The sequence below is a fragment of the Saccostrea cucullata genome, unplaced genomic scaffold, assembly GCF_032062105.1.
Source record: "Saccostrea cucullata isolate Sc308-1 unplaced genomic scaffold, CSIRO_AGI_Scuc_v1 ctg2023, whole genome shotgun sequence".
Lineage (NCBI taxonomy): Eukaryota > Metazoa > Mollusca > Bivalvia > Ostreida > Ostreidae > Saccostrea > Saccostrea cuccullata.
Genome location: NW_026937257.1, coordinates 31,728 through 48,561, shown reverse-complemented (window position 1 = coordinate 48,561; position 16,834 = coordinate 31,728). Strand labels below are relative to the sequence as shown.

The 16,834-nt window shown below is 34.1% G+C and overlaps 1 protein-coding gene across 1 annotated transcript; it reads right to left on the bottom strand.

Annotated features, from left to right (window-relative positions):
- Nucleotides 1-3,935: 3,935 nt before the first annotated feature.
- On the bottom strand, nucleotides 3,936-4,781 carry LOC134247653 (uncharacterized). Its single transcript, XM_062729993.1, has one exon. It carries the CDS (start codon nucleotides 4,779-4,781, stop codon nucleotides 3,936-3,938), a length of 846 nt encoding a protein of 281 aa, XP_062585977.1.
- Between the last annotated feature and the right edge of the window lie 12,053 nt (nucleotides 4,782-16,834).

Genomic DNA, 16,834 nt, shown 5'->3' with positions numbered 1-16,834 from the left:
GTGTAAAAAATTAAACGTAAACTTGTTTGTTTATCTTGGATTTAATTTTGATTTATATATATATATATATATATATATATATATATATAAGCACATTTTACAACAACTCTTAAACTAACATAACTGCCCTAAGTGAACAAATATTAATATAGAAAGCACAAAGAAATTCACTTTTACATGGATACCCACTTCCGCCCCAGCCCGGGGTTGAACTCTCGACCTTCGGAATCTGTCTCCTAGCAGTGCAGGAACAGCGCGCTAGACCGCTCGGCTATCTAGGCAAGTCAAAAAACTTGCTTTCGATGCCGATGGAATTCTCGCGGCGCTGCCCTACACTACACGGTCATTGAGAATAGAAGTGAGATACAGTTATTTGGACATTAGTTTTAACAGAGGATTGTTACCAATACATGTTGTAATGAAATAAATTATTATTTATAAAGCACATTTTACAACAACTCTTAAACTAACATAACTGCCCTAAGTGAAGAAATATTAATATAGAAAGCACAAAGAAATTCACTTTTACATGGATACCCACTTCCATTACAACATGTATTGGTAACAATCCTCTGTTTAAACTAATGTCCAAATAACTGTATCTCACTTCTATTCTCAATGACCGTGTAGTGTAGGGCAGCGCCGCGAGAATTCCATCGGCATCGAAAGCAAGTTTTTTGACTTGCCTAGATAGCCGAGCGGTCTAGCGCGCTGTTCCTGCACTGCTAGGAGACAGATTCCGAAGGTCGAGAGTTCAACCCCGGGCTGGGGCGGAAGTGGGTATCCATGTAAAAGTGAATTTCTTTGTGCTTTCTATATTAATATTTCTTCACTTAGGGCAGTTATGTTAGTTTAAGAGTTGTTGTAAAATGTGCTTTATAAATAATAATTTATTTCATTACAACATGTATTGGTAACAATCCTCTGTTAAAACTAATGTCCAAATAACTGTATCTCACTTCTATTCTCAATGACCGTGTAGTGTAGGGCAGCGCCGCGAGAATTCCATCGGCATCGAAAGCAAGTTTTTGACTTGCCTAGATAGCCGAGCGGTCTAGCGCGCTGTTCCTGCACTGCTAGGAGACAGATTCCGAAGGTCGAGAGTTCAACCCCGGGCTGGGGCGGAAGTGGGTATCCATGTAAAAGTGAATTTCTTTGTGCTTTCTATATTAATATTTCTTCACTTAGGGCAGTTATGTTAGTTTAAGAGTTGTTGTAAAATGTGCTTTATAAATAATAATTTATTTCATTACAACATGTATTGGTAACAATCCTCTGTTAAAACTAATGTCCAAATAACTGTATCTCACTTCTATTCTCAATGACCGTGTAGTGTAGGGCAGCGCCGCGAGAATTCCATCGGCATCGAAAGCAAGTTTTTTGACTTGCCTAGATAGCCGAGCGGTCTAGCGCGCTGTTCCTGCACTGCTAGGAGACAGATTCCGAAGGTCGAGAGTTCAACCCCGGGCTGGGGCGGAAGTGGGTATCCATGTAAAAGTGAATTTCTTTGTGCTTTCTATATATATATATATATATATATATATATATATATTTGTCCTTGCTTTTAAGGTTTTGAAAAGTATGCCATCAGAATATCTGAGTGTTTTTAGATATGTTAGGCAGGTTACAAGGAGTACTGTTAGTGGCCTTTTATACTTTCCAAAAACACGAACGGAGTATTATAAACGATCTTTTAATGTCTCAATTGCAAGTTTATGGAACCAGTTGCCTGATACTATTAGAAACTGTAGTTCTTTAGCTTCTTTAGTAGAGTTGGGTATTGCGAAGGAAATCCATATTGCGATATATTGCAATATTTTACTTTGAATATTGCAATATATTGCAATATATTGTAGATTAATTATTATTAATAAATTTGAGCAGAATGTTTGAAATTCTGTCAAGTTCAAAGAGTATTTGAATTTACTGTACCTTTAAGTTTAAAAGCGGGAGGAGGGATAAGACATTGATTGCACACCAAATTAACACTTTACTTTTAATCAAATTCCAGGTAAAATAGTAAAACAAGATTAACTCTCTTGGAGAATTTTCACATTGAAATAAAATTTTTTTTACAGATTATATAATCTAATTTCATGGAATTCTTTTTTTTAGGGGGGGGGGGGTAATGAAGTAGCATAAAATGTTATTAAAGATTAAAACAATATACATATTAGGCCTATATTAAAATAATTTTATTGTGGTTACAAAATAAAATTAAAAAAATCAGAAAGAAATTGTGACCTGTTTTCGTGCGTTTTGGTTATTTAGTCTAACCCGACCTAATTTCACATCAAGACGTACAATCAGGAAATGGCCTGTTTTAATATATACATGCTCCTGCTGTAGCATAAGGTGTTTAAAATGATATGAAAGTTATTAAAAATAATTAAAACAACACTGCTACAAGTGAAAACATGGATGACCATTTACTTGTAATATGTACATGTATATTGAACTTGACATTTCGCCGCGATGTCGATCGTGTAGATTCAATGGGAGATTTTGAGAACCGCAATGCATATGGTATACACCCTGTAAAAATGTTTCATATATTTTCTTCCTTATAAAGTTTATTTTAAAGTCTTATTAATTAGTAATTTTATTTCAAAGTAAGATATTCAAAACTGCAACAGTGAATTAAAAGCTTCCACCCCCCCTCTCTCTTTCTCTCTCCCGAACGAAACTGACGAAGAATTCTTTCAACGAGAAAGAAAAAGACTTAGAAGTTTCCAGTTTTATTTTAACAGTTTCCACAATAAAGGAGGTTTTTATATATTTTTATAAATATCGTGAAATACCGGTATCTGATTTTCATATCGCGATATATTATCGTGGTGGATAATACCGCAATATACCGATATACCGGTAATATTGCACACCCCTATTCTTTAGAATGAACCTATTTGTAAAATTATAATTTACAATATTTACAATATTACAAATTACAATATTTAATACTAGTAGATTATTTACTAATATGTACAAATATATCTGGTTTCAAATGCTATGTACTGTGGTTTCATCAATTTTCATTGGCATCAATATTCGTTGATTTTGTAAAAAAGATGATGTTTCGAGGATACATACTTTCGTGGACAAAAACATTGCCTATACAGGCGCGGATCCAGAAATGTTTCCTGGCGGGGTCCACCCCAGTCCAAAAAAAAATTTAATCTCCTCAAAAAACAAAAAAAAAAAACCTCGCCCAAACGTTAAAAACCGATTTCGTGGGGGAGGGTACTGGAGACTTCTTTTCCTCAAATATCTATCACTTTTCATACTAATTTCGAACATATTGGCGTTAACCAGGGGGGTCCGCGTTTTCCAAGGAGGTCCATGGTAACTTATTCTTGTTTTAACAATGAAATCCTCGAAAATTGATGCTCAACGAACATTGATGAAACCACAGTATATATTTTTTGTTAATCTGGTTTCTGCTTTTTTTTTAAATTTGTCTGTAGATATGTTTTATAGAGGACCACAATGTAAACTAGTCATATGTACTAATTGTGCTATCCTGTCGAAATAAAAGAATTTATTATTATAATTTTAACTATCATTAACATCAAACTTCAATTTTTGAAAACAGACAGATAGTTATCCATTTTAATTTATACCTACATTGTGCAAAAATTGAATTTATGGTTGAAATTATAAATAAAAACAATCAACAAAATTTGAATTTAAGATAGAAAAAATAAAGTCGAAAATATCTTTCATCTTTCGAAATTACAACTTTCACTCTATGTTATCATCAAATCTGAAAATTTATAATATTTTAATGAACCTTGAACTGTTAATAAACATTATTTTATTAAAGAACTAACATTATCGATGAATTTTGAGGATTAAAGAAAATATTATACATTTCAGAGTAACTGCAGCAGTAGAAATCAGATGATCAAAGTTTGGCATACAGTATTTGATAAAGATTAAAAAGGTGATTCGAATATTTCTCTTAGAATGTCATATTCTGATTGTAATGCCTTGATGGTTTCGTCAATTTTTTTTGCTTCATCACAAAGTTCTCCTTTTGTCATTTTAGATAAATCAATGGCATTTGAAAATAAAGAAGCAGCGTCAACTGCAATCCCGAAAAAAGCTACTGCGCCGACAATTTTCCCCGGTATTTTAGCAACACCCTTGCTTATATCTTTTAGTGCAGTCGGGATTAGATCATCGAGAAACGAACCAAGCCCCAAGAATCTAGCAACTCCATCTGATGGGCTTCTAATTACTCTATACATTTCATGGGAGTTTTTTATCACAATTTTTATCCTTTGTGCAACTAGTGCTGCGTTTGCAATTTGCAGAATATCGTCTTTTGCAAGGGACAAATTTAGTGTTTTTCCATCTTCTGTTTCAGCTTCAAAAGTGATTATCTCTGCAAGCATATCTCTCATGTTTAAAGATGTTTCTTTGTGCCTGTTAAGCAAGGATTTTGCATCTTTGCATTTTTGTTCAATGGTTCTATTCTTTATAAAACCATGAGCAAGCCCTGCAACACCAGAAGATACTCCAGTTGCAATGCCAGCCACGTTTAACAAAAGAGAAAGACCTAGTGTAGATGGAGCCGCAGCTACAGAAGCTATTGTCAGTCCTCCCCCAAGTATGCCAATGCTGGAATATCCTATGGAACCGATAGAATACGATTTGACATGCCTCTGGATTGTCTCCTCGATACTCATTAGATCAGCAATAACTTGTTGTCTTTCAGGAGACCAATGATCTGTATAGAATTGTCTTGCTAGGTTTATTTTGATTGTTGAATCTTCCATTTTGCCAGGAGGGTAGACCCTTCAAAACATAAGGGTTTAAATCTTTTAAAACAAAAGTATTTCTTGCTGCTGGTGATTAGTATTTTAAAGTCTATACCGAAAGGAAGTACACATATCGTATACATGAACATAAAAGCATACAAGAAGCCCTTGATAAAAACATACAAGAGGTCCATGAGAAATGAGTAAATGAGTAAATGCATATGTTGTCCTGACCCTTAAAGGTGGTAAGGTTTTTAAAAATATAATCTATCCTAACTTGTATTTAAAGAAACTAAGGATGATACATATTTTGTTTTACTATAACTGTCGTCCCCCCCCCCCCTGGAGCCATAATTTTAACAAATCTACACTTAACCTGAGGTTGCCACCATAAAAACATAACCAATCATGACTTCACTTTTTTTTAGCATGATCATATCTTTCCTATATATTCCTATATACAGTGGAGCCTCATTTATCCGGACGCTTTGGTTCCCAATAAATTTGTCCGGATATGTGAAGTGTCCGGATATATGAATTACCATTTAAACAAGACAATATAACATTTAAAAATTCTGTTCCTATGAAATATCGTCCGGATACTGAAGCATCCGGATATCTGGCGTCCGGATATCTGAAGGTCCACTGTATATGTAAAACTTTAAATTTAGCCCCACCTTACATGAATCTATACTACCTGAAGATGTTTTTATATAAAGTTGACCAATCATACCTTATATGTTCCTCATCAAAAGATATTTAAAGATTTTCCCTAGATACACCAATGTAAAACTTTGACCTTCCATTGTTTTCTAACCCTTTCCCAGGGACATGATTAAAACAACCTTGAATCTACACTAGCTGATACGTTTATATAAATATGAACAATTATGGCTTTGCTTTTCCCGAGAAAAAGATGCTTAAGAATATTTTCTATATATCCCCATGTAAAGCTCTGATCGTCAATTGTGGTCCCGCCCTACCCCCGAGGGTATTGATCGGAAAAAAACCTGATGTTTTCATATTAGTTTCATCTTTCCTGGCCCAATGGTTTTTGAAAAGATTTTTCTTTTATATTCCAATACAAAATTTCGATCGTCCCCGTCATCCCCCGGGGGTTATGATTTGATCAAACTTAAATCTACACTTCCTGATGATGTTTCCATATAAGTTTTATCTTCCCTGGCCCAGTGGTTCTTGAGAATAAGATTTTGAAAAGTTTTTTCCCGATCAAACTTAAATCTACTTTACCTGAGAATGTTTTCACATAGGTTTCATCTTTCCTAGCCCAGTGGTTCTTGAGAAGGATATAGAGATAACGAATAGCATTTAAATCAAAGTGCATAAACAATATACAAAATAGGAGCAGAGCAAACACGGACCTCCGGAACATCAGAGGTGGGATCAGGTGCCATAAAGGAGTGATCACCTCCCGCTGCCGGTCACTCCTGCCGTTTGCCTTTGGAAATTGGGAAATCTTAAAAATATTTTAAAAAGATTTTTCCTATATATTCCTATGTTAAACTGTTATTTTTTTAATTGTGGCTCCGCCCCACTCCCGGGGGTCATGATTTAAACAAATTTGTGTCTACGCTACCCGAAGATGTTTCCTAATACGAGGGTCATTCAAAAAATACGTAGACAATGTTCCTTATCATCACATTATTTTTACAAATCTTAATACTAGTACATTTTAAAATGTAAAAAGATATATTATATAGATTTCTGAAGTTTCATTCTATTTGTTTAAACGGAACTCATACTAAATAATTTTAAATGCATCGTGATTTGTCGCCACGGAACACGGCCAAAAACAATGTTAAAGAACATTTCTCAAACTCACAGTGCCTTTTCATTTAATACATGGTTTGTATCGTATTCCTCATTCATTAAAACGTTTCCACAACACTTGAGACCTAGTATGCTATCAATAATTTGAGTATAATTTAAATAAGATTGTCAATGTTTTCAAATCCTTTACCATGTTACTCTGCTCTTACAGGTTCCGCAACATTGAAGTGCACATCACGTTTCATGACGTGACTAACTCTTTGAAAAGATTTTGAACTATAATCTGTTTTTTGCAGAACACCCATCGCCCAATTTAAAGTCTTTACCCCCGATCAAAAATTGACTGTTCCATTATAAACAAATACACGGCTCATTTTATGTATTTTCCTGGTCTCTCCAGCGTTTTCGGATTTTTTTCTAAAAGTTTCCAAATGCAAAACAAAATTATATTGATACTCGCTGCTCCGTAACGTCCTGCAACGTCATGATTTTTTGCTCTTTTAAATCAAGACTATCTGTCTATAGTAATGGATATCTTTTAAATAAAGCAATGCATTACATTAACTTTTTTGCTTTTGAAGAAATGAAACAATAGTAAATTTAAGTATGTAAATTTTATTTCATTTCAAGACAATTTTAAAGAGGTGTGGCTATAGATATAAAAAGAGAATATTCAGTCAATAACTCAATATTGACCCTGTTCCGTGACCCCATTTTTGCTGTCCTAAATCTTTGATAATTTTGACAAACATCAAGATATATTCCAATCTCTTTGGTCAAAATATTTGAAACTGTTGTTAAAATATATGTACCAATTTTAGTTTAAAATATGACGCTAAATAAAAAAAGTTATGACAAAAGTCTACGACCTTTTTGAATGACCCTCGTAAGTCTCATCTTTCCTGACCCAATGTTCCCTGAGAAAATTTTAAAAGATGCCATTATTGTTTCACTAATTGTCTCCCGCTTTCGCGAAAGCGAGGGGACATTAAATCTCATTCGTCTGTCCGTCTGTCCGTCTGTCTGTCCGTCACAAAAACTTTAACCTTGCCCATAACTTTTGATTTACTGGAGCTATGATTTTCATATTTCATATGTGTATTCCTTGTGATAAGACCTTTCCTTGGGTACCACCAAATTTGACCTTGACCTTGGAGTTTGACCAACTTTTACTCAAAATTTCCAAACATTTACTTTGGCCATAACTTTTGAATGGTAGGTACTAGGACTTTCATATTTCAAATATTTATTTTTTGGGACAAGACCTTTCATTGGATACCAACAACATTGACCTTTTGACCTTGACCTTGGAAATCTTACGTACTTATGAAAAAACTATAACCTTGACCATAATTTTTGAACGGTAAGGGCTATGGCTTTTATACTTCACATAAGTTATTCTTGTAAAAAGTCCTTTCATTTGGATACCAAGAACTTTGTCCTTTTGACCTTGACCTTGGAGTTTTAACTACTTTTTAAGAATTATAACATTGGTCACAACTTTTGAACAGTAGATTCAAAGACTTTTATATTTCACTTATGTATTCTTTATGGCAAGACCTTTCATTGAATACCAACAACTTTGACCTTTTAACCTTGACCTTAGAGATTTACGTACTTCTGAAAAACTTTGACCTTGACCATAACTTTTAAACGGTAAGAGCTAGGGCTCTCGTACTTCACATATGTAATCCCTGTGAGAAGGCCTTTCATTGCATACCAAGAATTTTGACCCTTTGACCTTGACCTTGGAGTTTAAACTACTTTTTAAAAACTTTAACCTTGGTCACAACTTTTGAACGGTACAAACTAGGACTATCATATTTTAAATATTTATATTCTTTGTGGCAAGACTTTACATGTGATACCAATAAATTTGACCTTTTGACCTTGAACCTAAAAAATAATATTTCGCCCACAAAGACACCGAAAGCGGGGGACCACAATTCTTTGAATTTGCTTGTTCTTAATTATCTCCCGTTGGAATTGTGTGGCCCTTTATTTAACGAACTTGAATTCCTTTAACCAAAGGATATACTTTGTGGTAAGTTTGGCAAAAATTGGTTCAGTGGTTCCTGGGAAGAAGTCGAAAGCTAGACAGGCGGACAAACGGAGGTCGGACAAAATGTGGTCAGAAAAGCACACCTGAGCCTTCGGCTCAGGTGAATATCAAAATTTTCTACGGGTTTTTAAAATTTTTGTTGTTTTTGAGGTATTAAGAGACTCACGAATTCATGTCCATTATGAAATGTAAATTGTTACATACCTAATAATTCAACAATTCTTCATTTACGAATCAAATCCCCATAAACCATACCCACCCCCAACCCCCCTCCCGCAAACAAAAAAAAAAACTTAAAGATATGTATGCCGTATTTTTGCTCAGCTGAAACCAAACAAAAATTTCTGAAGTATGATAAGCTATCAAAAATGAAGCATTCTCTCAAATTCGACGAAATATTATTCGGTATTAACGAAGTACTGGTCAGGAAAAGAACACAATATTCACATGCATATTTATAAAGGACTGACGTTTATGTTAACGTTGGATCTGCGCATGTGCGCGGGAAAAGCATCACGAGAATCATCAGGTCGAGGAAACTATTTTGTGTGACGTCTGTTCAGCGAGGAACCAACAAGACTGACAAATCGACCAATCAGCTCAATGAGTTGTATTTAATGCATTTATAGGTTACTACTCATGATCAGTACATAAATACTTCATGTGTTTTTCGAACAGGCTAGTTTTTTTTAAATCGTTCTCAGAAAGACGTGTTACATTTCCCAAGCATTTACACGCTTAATGCATTATGTACATTATCATCTACAAATCCCATGCTAACATTTGCATACAAATGAACAATGCTAAAAATAAGAGTTGCCACACTCTAATATACAGGTCCGTTTGTTTACAATTTCCCCGTGCTCTACTGACAGTGAAAAGACAATTTCACGTGACTATATTCCTCGGTACAAAACGCAACTAACTCTGAGGTGTGCTCACGTATTGACATTGTTTACAATGTGTACAACTTCGAAACATACGGCATGCTAACAAGAAAAACTGCATTTGTTTGTTAATGTGAGCATGGGAATTCTCAATTAGTAACTATCCTTCCTATTTTTCTAAAACAGGTTTTAAAGAAAATGTAAATTGGCTTTCCAGCCGTCAATTGAACTCGCACCGTACAATTCCCTAACCCACGTGTTTGTAGTGAAAACGTAGTAGACCATCATGCTTTTCGGCTCATTGACGAGATTGGACCATTGTTTGCTGTGTGCATGCGAGACCACGTGTTCATGAATATTTCAATAAGAGGCGGTTTAATATCCGATTCGGAGAGAAAATAACTTTTACAAAATAATATTTCATAACTTTTAAAAGTGATGGAGTGGAATTGTCTTAATTGCAGAAATTACATAACTTTTGTAACTTGATGAGACACCACATATATTTATTTCTTTAGCAATAAAACACTAATACGGCATATATATCTTTAACGGAAATACGTAATTTTCAGTAATTCACTTTTGTCCATATTTACGAATGTTGTTCGAAAAGTGTGCAGACGATGTAATTTCTTCATCATACTTTCAAGAAAATAAGCTCAATACCATGTGTACAAATAAATGTTATCTGCTGATCTTTGACCTTCTACAACGTCATCGATTTCTCGTTTTCAATGATGACTACCTATCTTCTCAAATTCATTTCTTTTCAACAAAGCAAAAAAAATAATCCATAACTTGGAATATGAATCAATGTAACTGCTCTTAACTTAAATTTCTAGGATTTTTTTTTTGCATTTGCTCTATTGTACGGAGAATGTGAATACAGACATTATCATGATTATTTCGTGTATTATTTATAAATTACTTAATTTTCTGAATAAGTTTTAGGTAAATCACGATATTTTAAAAAAAAATTAATAAAAATCATTTGAATTTACTGTTAGAATATTTCTACCAAATTTGGATAACATATAACGTTTTATATAACGTTTCATAAAAAAAATATGACATAAGTCCACGTACTTTCCTACCAACCCTCGTATTTATTTTGATGTGCACCTTGAAGAGAAAAAAGTACTTATCAAATTCTATATTATAAAAAGAAACATACCTGTCGTAATGAAATATGTTGTGGTATCTTTAAAATGATAAGGTATATTACACTGCAATCAAAATGAAAGTGTGGAAATTCCTTTTCAATGAACTTTCAGATCGACGAACTTGTCCTTGGAAGTTGCGTGATTAATATCCTGATACCAGGACATTATTTTATCTACCATTTTATGTGTCAACTGTGTAAGAATTTCTAGACCAAGTTTCAGCTCGGTTCTATATTGTGACTGATATATTTTACCAAATCAATATTTCCATTCTTATGCCCATACAATATATCCTGGTGAGCTTGAAATAAAAGATACTACAGAGTCTGACGCACCTGTTTCATATTTAGATAGTTTACTTTAAAAAGACATTAATGGTAATTTAACAACACAGGTTTATGACAAACTAGATGACTGAGTTTATATCTCACAGTTGATTTCCAATGCAATACCTATAAACAACTTTATAAACGAGGTAAGTTATTGAAAAATGATGAAATAAATATTTAAGCGGTCTCGTTTGACGTCATCATTTCCTAAGTTTTATGCTCAATATAATAACTATAATGACCTCGTCAGTGAATACAATTTAACTTTTATCCAAATGCTGAATAACGTTTTTTCATACTAATGGTAAATTATTTACACACTAAATTGTCGACAGATTTTCCTGTTATTTTCCGATCATGTTAATGAGCACACTGCGAGTTTGACTGGTGAGCCGGGTATGATTGCTCCTTCATGGTACCTGATCCCAGAGCTTAAGTATTGTGCGAATGCAAGCAATTTGCATCAGCATTTTTCTCTGTATTAATCTAATACAAAATTATTGTATAAATATTTAAAGTTTGTGTGATCAGAGCGTAAATTTCAAGAGTTTAAATTATGTTTGTGAAAATAAAAGCGGTGTTGAAGTTAATCTCGATGGGAGACACGAACTGATGTACTCATGCACTACGACAGTCCAATCATCCAGCACAGCCATATATCGGTCAAATTGTAGAATTCACGTGCTAGATCGAGAACAAAAATACTAAAAATATATATTCTGGTAGATAACCTTTAAAACTCGACAAGGCAGGTATCTAGATAAAATGTTAGCGAATTAAAGATATTTTTATAAAATAAATAGTGTGTTTGTGAAGGGGATCAAAGTGCAATACTTTATTATCGATGTGGTATCATTCAGAGTACTTATACATGTACAAAACTCAAAGATGAAGTTATATTACTGAAGTTCATGATTTTATATTTACCATACCTGTTTTTTGTTTACAAGTTCACTATATTAAGATACATAAAGACAACCAAAGACTCTTCAATCAAATATTCTCCATAGAATTTTACCTGTTAATTATTTTTTGAAAAAAAAATCAATGTAATGTCATCTGATAGCTGTTCTTTTTGTGAACATCATATTGAGTCAATACAACATGTATTTATTAATTGTGAAAAGGTTTCCTCACTATGGAGTAATCTTAATATGCATATTTATCCAAAAACTTAAAAAAAATGGTTTTAATGTAATCAATATCTAATTAGGTAAACTTCCATCGTGTAAAGGCAACAGAATTATAAATTTCTTGATCATGTATACAAAACAATAATTTTTTTCTTGTCTTAAAAAAAGCAAAATGCCAAAACTTTTGGAACTTTTCTTTTTCGTATACAATAAATATAGGGTTGAAATATATATTGCTAGCCAAAACTTGGAAATTCAAAAGTTTGATAATACCTGGCAAAATGGGAAATGTTTATTTGATAATTTCATTAAGGTATAGACTGTTACAATATGTGACACTTTTTTTAAGTTATAATGATATGTATATATGCATATATTTAAGAAATAAGGCATCATTTTTTAAGTTTTGATTAAAACGGGTTGGCACATGAGCTCGAAGAGCTTAATGCGATTTGATCACGTGACCAACCCCAGTAAAACGGGTTGGCACATGATCAAATCTTCCATAAAGCTCGAAGGGCCTATGCGATTTAATCACGTGACCAACCCGTTTAACATCCCAATAAAACTCAAAAAATGATACCTTATTACTTATATTTACATTTGTGACTAATTCATACTTTACATTAATAATAATAGTAATAATAACTAGAAACTCTTGTTGATATAGCAACAAAAAAGGTCTTCCGTTCTCCTCTATTTATCTGTATGAATGAGCTTTTATCTATGTTAAAAAGGCAGATAATATTTACAATGATTACAGGAAAACAAACGGCCGGAGATATAACTCACTAAAATTCTTGACGTTACTTTAGACAGTTTAAGTCTTAATAACATTTATAAAAAATCATTTTCAATTTTTTAGCACTTCCTGTGATGACTGGAAGTGACAGAGGACGCATTTTACCCTATATCTGTTACCCAATCTTCACAAGTTTAGTGCCTTGGTCTGTTACATTTTAAGAAATCTCGTAATGTTAACTTCTCGTTTTGAGGACAAGAAATCACGTGACCGCGAGTAAATTTTAAAAAAGATATTTTACGTTACTTTAGACTTTTGCAGTCTGAATAACATGTCCTAAAATCATTTCAAATACTCTTTTTATAAAAGATATTTCTGGGATAGTATGATACTCAATTTATGCAGTTTTTTCTCTCATAACTGGAAGTTGTCGTTTTTGTTTCTACTGGGACTGACATATTTCGAAATAACAAATAAGATGCTGTAATATAATATTAAGAAAGATTCCACAAAGAAAAGTTGAATTTTTTGATATATTTGATCACTTCATGTGACAACCGGAAGTGACTGCGGACGATGTTAACTCAAATCGATTTCTCTACTCAGCATAATCTACCATTCCTATTCCTTTGGTGTCTTAATCTCTTACCGTTTACGAAATCTAGCCATGATAACTTCTTAGTTTTAGGACAGAAAATCACGCGACAGGAAGTGAATTTTATAGAGATATTTGAGGTAACTGTAGATATATTGAATCTGAATAACATACCCAAAAACCGTTACACACTTTATATATAAATAATTCCAATCTTAATTTTATTTATTGATTCCTTGTGTTTTGATTGGACGAAAACAAATTCAAGAAAAAGTTTACACATCGATGAATTCTTCGATCAGAACTACTTTCTTGACTGTTGTAAAAACAATGAAAACAGATGCTTCTAGTCCGTTTTATAGTTAAATTATGATTAAAAGAAACTTGAAATAAAAAATGAATGAATGAATGAAAGAGAGATAAACAGGACTGACAGACAGTAATATCATGTTTATGTCACTGTACGTCGGATCACGAGTGTTAATTTTAAAAAAATCGCTGATCATGCTGTCATTTTCTCGACGTTCCATATCAACTCAGTTGGTATGGTTGTGATACTCTTGACTTGGGAAACTCTTGACAGAGCCTCTGCAATGCACATACTCTAGCTGAGTACTAGCAGCCGAACTGATAAGACGTGTTTTTGATAGCTCCTGATTACCTGTGCTTAATTGCTATGAGTGATAATGCTGGGGGTACTATGGCTAACTACCTGACTAAATCTTAGAATAATTATGGATCAGAGTATTAACTCGAGCTTGTTTACATCTTTTTCTGGACTTTCTCAATCATTTAGTGAAACTGGAATTATCACACCTAATGGAGTGAGTATACCATGTTTTTTGAATGTGACTTTTAACAAATACAGCATAACTGTATCGTTTCAACAAGACAAATATGCCACTATTTTGAACTATCTGGAAAAAGAACTTAATGCAATTAAAGAAGTAGGGAAGAATGGCCAGATTTTCAAGTCTGAGTGCAATACTGTGACAGCCACACTCTATTCTGGCACCAGCGTCTTGCACATTCAAGGATCGTCGGCAAACTCTTGGCTGGACAAATTCCTTACTGACATAAGAAACAAAACCTCTAACAGCATTAGTAGTATGTTGGGACAATCTATTCCACAAATGTCATCAACACCTGTAAAAAATGATTCTCTATTGACAGCCAGTACTGATAATGCTCTAAATTGTACACAGTGTGCAGGTACAATTCAAGCCCTACAATCGGCAGTCCGTGAGTTAGCACAAGAAATTCAGGAATTAAAAGAGAAACTCAGATGCAAAACCAACCCCACATTGTTGGACAAAAACACGCAGACACTTTTTAAGGTGGTGAAAAACAAGGAAACAGATGTGCAGGGTTTGAACTCTTTCCCACAAAATTTGGCATCTAGACACACACAGTGTGATCTTACAACCCCTGATAAGGAAACAAAATGTACATCAGATTCCGGTACAAACACTGAACCTTGTATGAACTCCACACCTTCAAGTACACCTGAAAGATCCTTTAAACAAAAGAAAAGTTCTGGTGAGGCCAAACTTATTATAGGCAGCTCAATCTTACAAAGGGTGAGAACAAGGGGACTACAACAAGGTGTCCATGTGAGAACCAACAGAGGGGCCAAGCTTTCCGGAATCAAGTCTAAGCTACATCAAACCGCAGTTGAAGATTACTCTCACATAATTGTCCACGCCGGAGGAAATGATGCCTCATCTCGTAGAGAAATAGATGCCGTAGAACATGACGCTGTAGAAATAATCAAAAACATCAAGGATCGATCTCCAACTACCAAAGTTTATTTCTCAGAAGTTTTACCCAGACGGGACGTAGATGTTTCGTATGTGAATAACACGCTAAGATATGTTTGTGACGAGTATGGAGGTTTGTTCATTTCTAATAAGAGTGTATTCAAAAAGGTCGACAACGTGCATTACTGGAAAGACGGGATACACCTTTCCGATAAGGGAACGTCAGCACTACTTAAACAGATGAACAACGAAGTTCCGATTTTACGTGGCAAGGGAGCATTAAGGGACAACGGAAATTCCAGCTTTAGCCAGTCCGTAACGTGTTACTTCTGTGGTGAACATGGACATACCTCACGCCACTGCAGGCACGGCCGCAAACTAGACTGTTGGAACTGCGGAGAACTAGGCCACAAGACCAAATTCTGTGTGTATTAGGTTTTAGGCAAGGAATGTATAGCCGTTCACGACAATACTAAATCTACACTAAATTCAAATAGATATTCTATGCTAGGCGCTGTATGTACAGAATGTAACGATTTTCAATGTTCTTGTTTAAATCAAACTAATACTTTTGTTTATAATACCTCTGTTAAATCTGAATTGCCCAGAAAACCATATATTAAGAATAAGACTCCCTTGGACAAAGTGAAAACTTATCTCAATGATGAGAGCTCAATTATACAACCTGCTAACATTGCTCCTCTTACGATAAACTCATTCAAATCTGTTTCACAAACAAAACATCAAGCTCCTATGACCAATAACCAAATTCATACTTCACAAATACAAAAAGATTCAAGATTTGGATTGATTAAGAAAGGTTTACGTTTCGGAAATCTAAATATTTGTCATATTATTCCTAAAATAGATGAAATTAAACTGTTGCTTCAAACACGGCAATCTTTAGATATTTTAGGATTGTGTGAAACTTTTTTGAGTGAGCAAGTAGGAAATTCAGAACTGTTTATTGATGGGTTTGTTTTTGAAAGAAAAGACCGTACATTAAGGGCAGGTGGTGGAATTCTTATTTATATTTCAAGTGATATCACATATAAACGTAGGACTGATTTTGAGATCAGTAATATTGAGACAATCTGGCTAGAAATTAATCTAAAAAATTCTAAACCTATATTTTATTGCTCTGCTTATCGTCCACCATCTGCCCCCTCCTGCTGGGCGGAGGACCTAGCAAGGGAGGTGAACCGTGCCTCCTGCTGTGACGATACTGAAATTATTCTATCGGGTGATTTTAATATTGATCTAATGAAAGACCCCCCACAATATTGGACATCTGCTTTAGAAGAGTTTGGACTTTCTCAGATAGTTACTGTTCCTACTAGAATAACAAGTACCTCAAGTACCTTAATTGATCATTTTTATACAACTAAACCAGAAAACATATGTGAAACAAATGTGCCCCCTATTGCTATTTCTGACCACTACCCTGTATGTTTGACACGGAAAACTAATTGTATACAGCGTAGAGGAAAACATACTGAAATCCAATATCGAGATTTTAAACAATTCAACGAAAACGAGTTTTTGAGAGAGTTAGAAAATGCAAATTTTAACACTCTTCTTAAACTTAAAGACCCAAACGAAATAATGA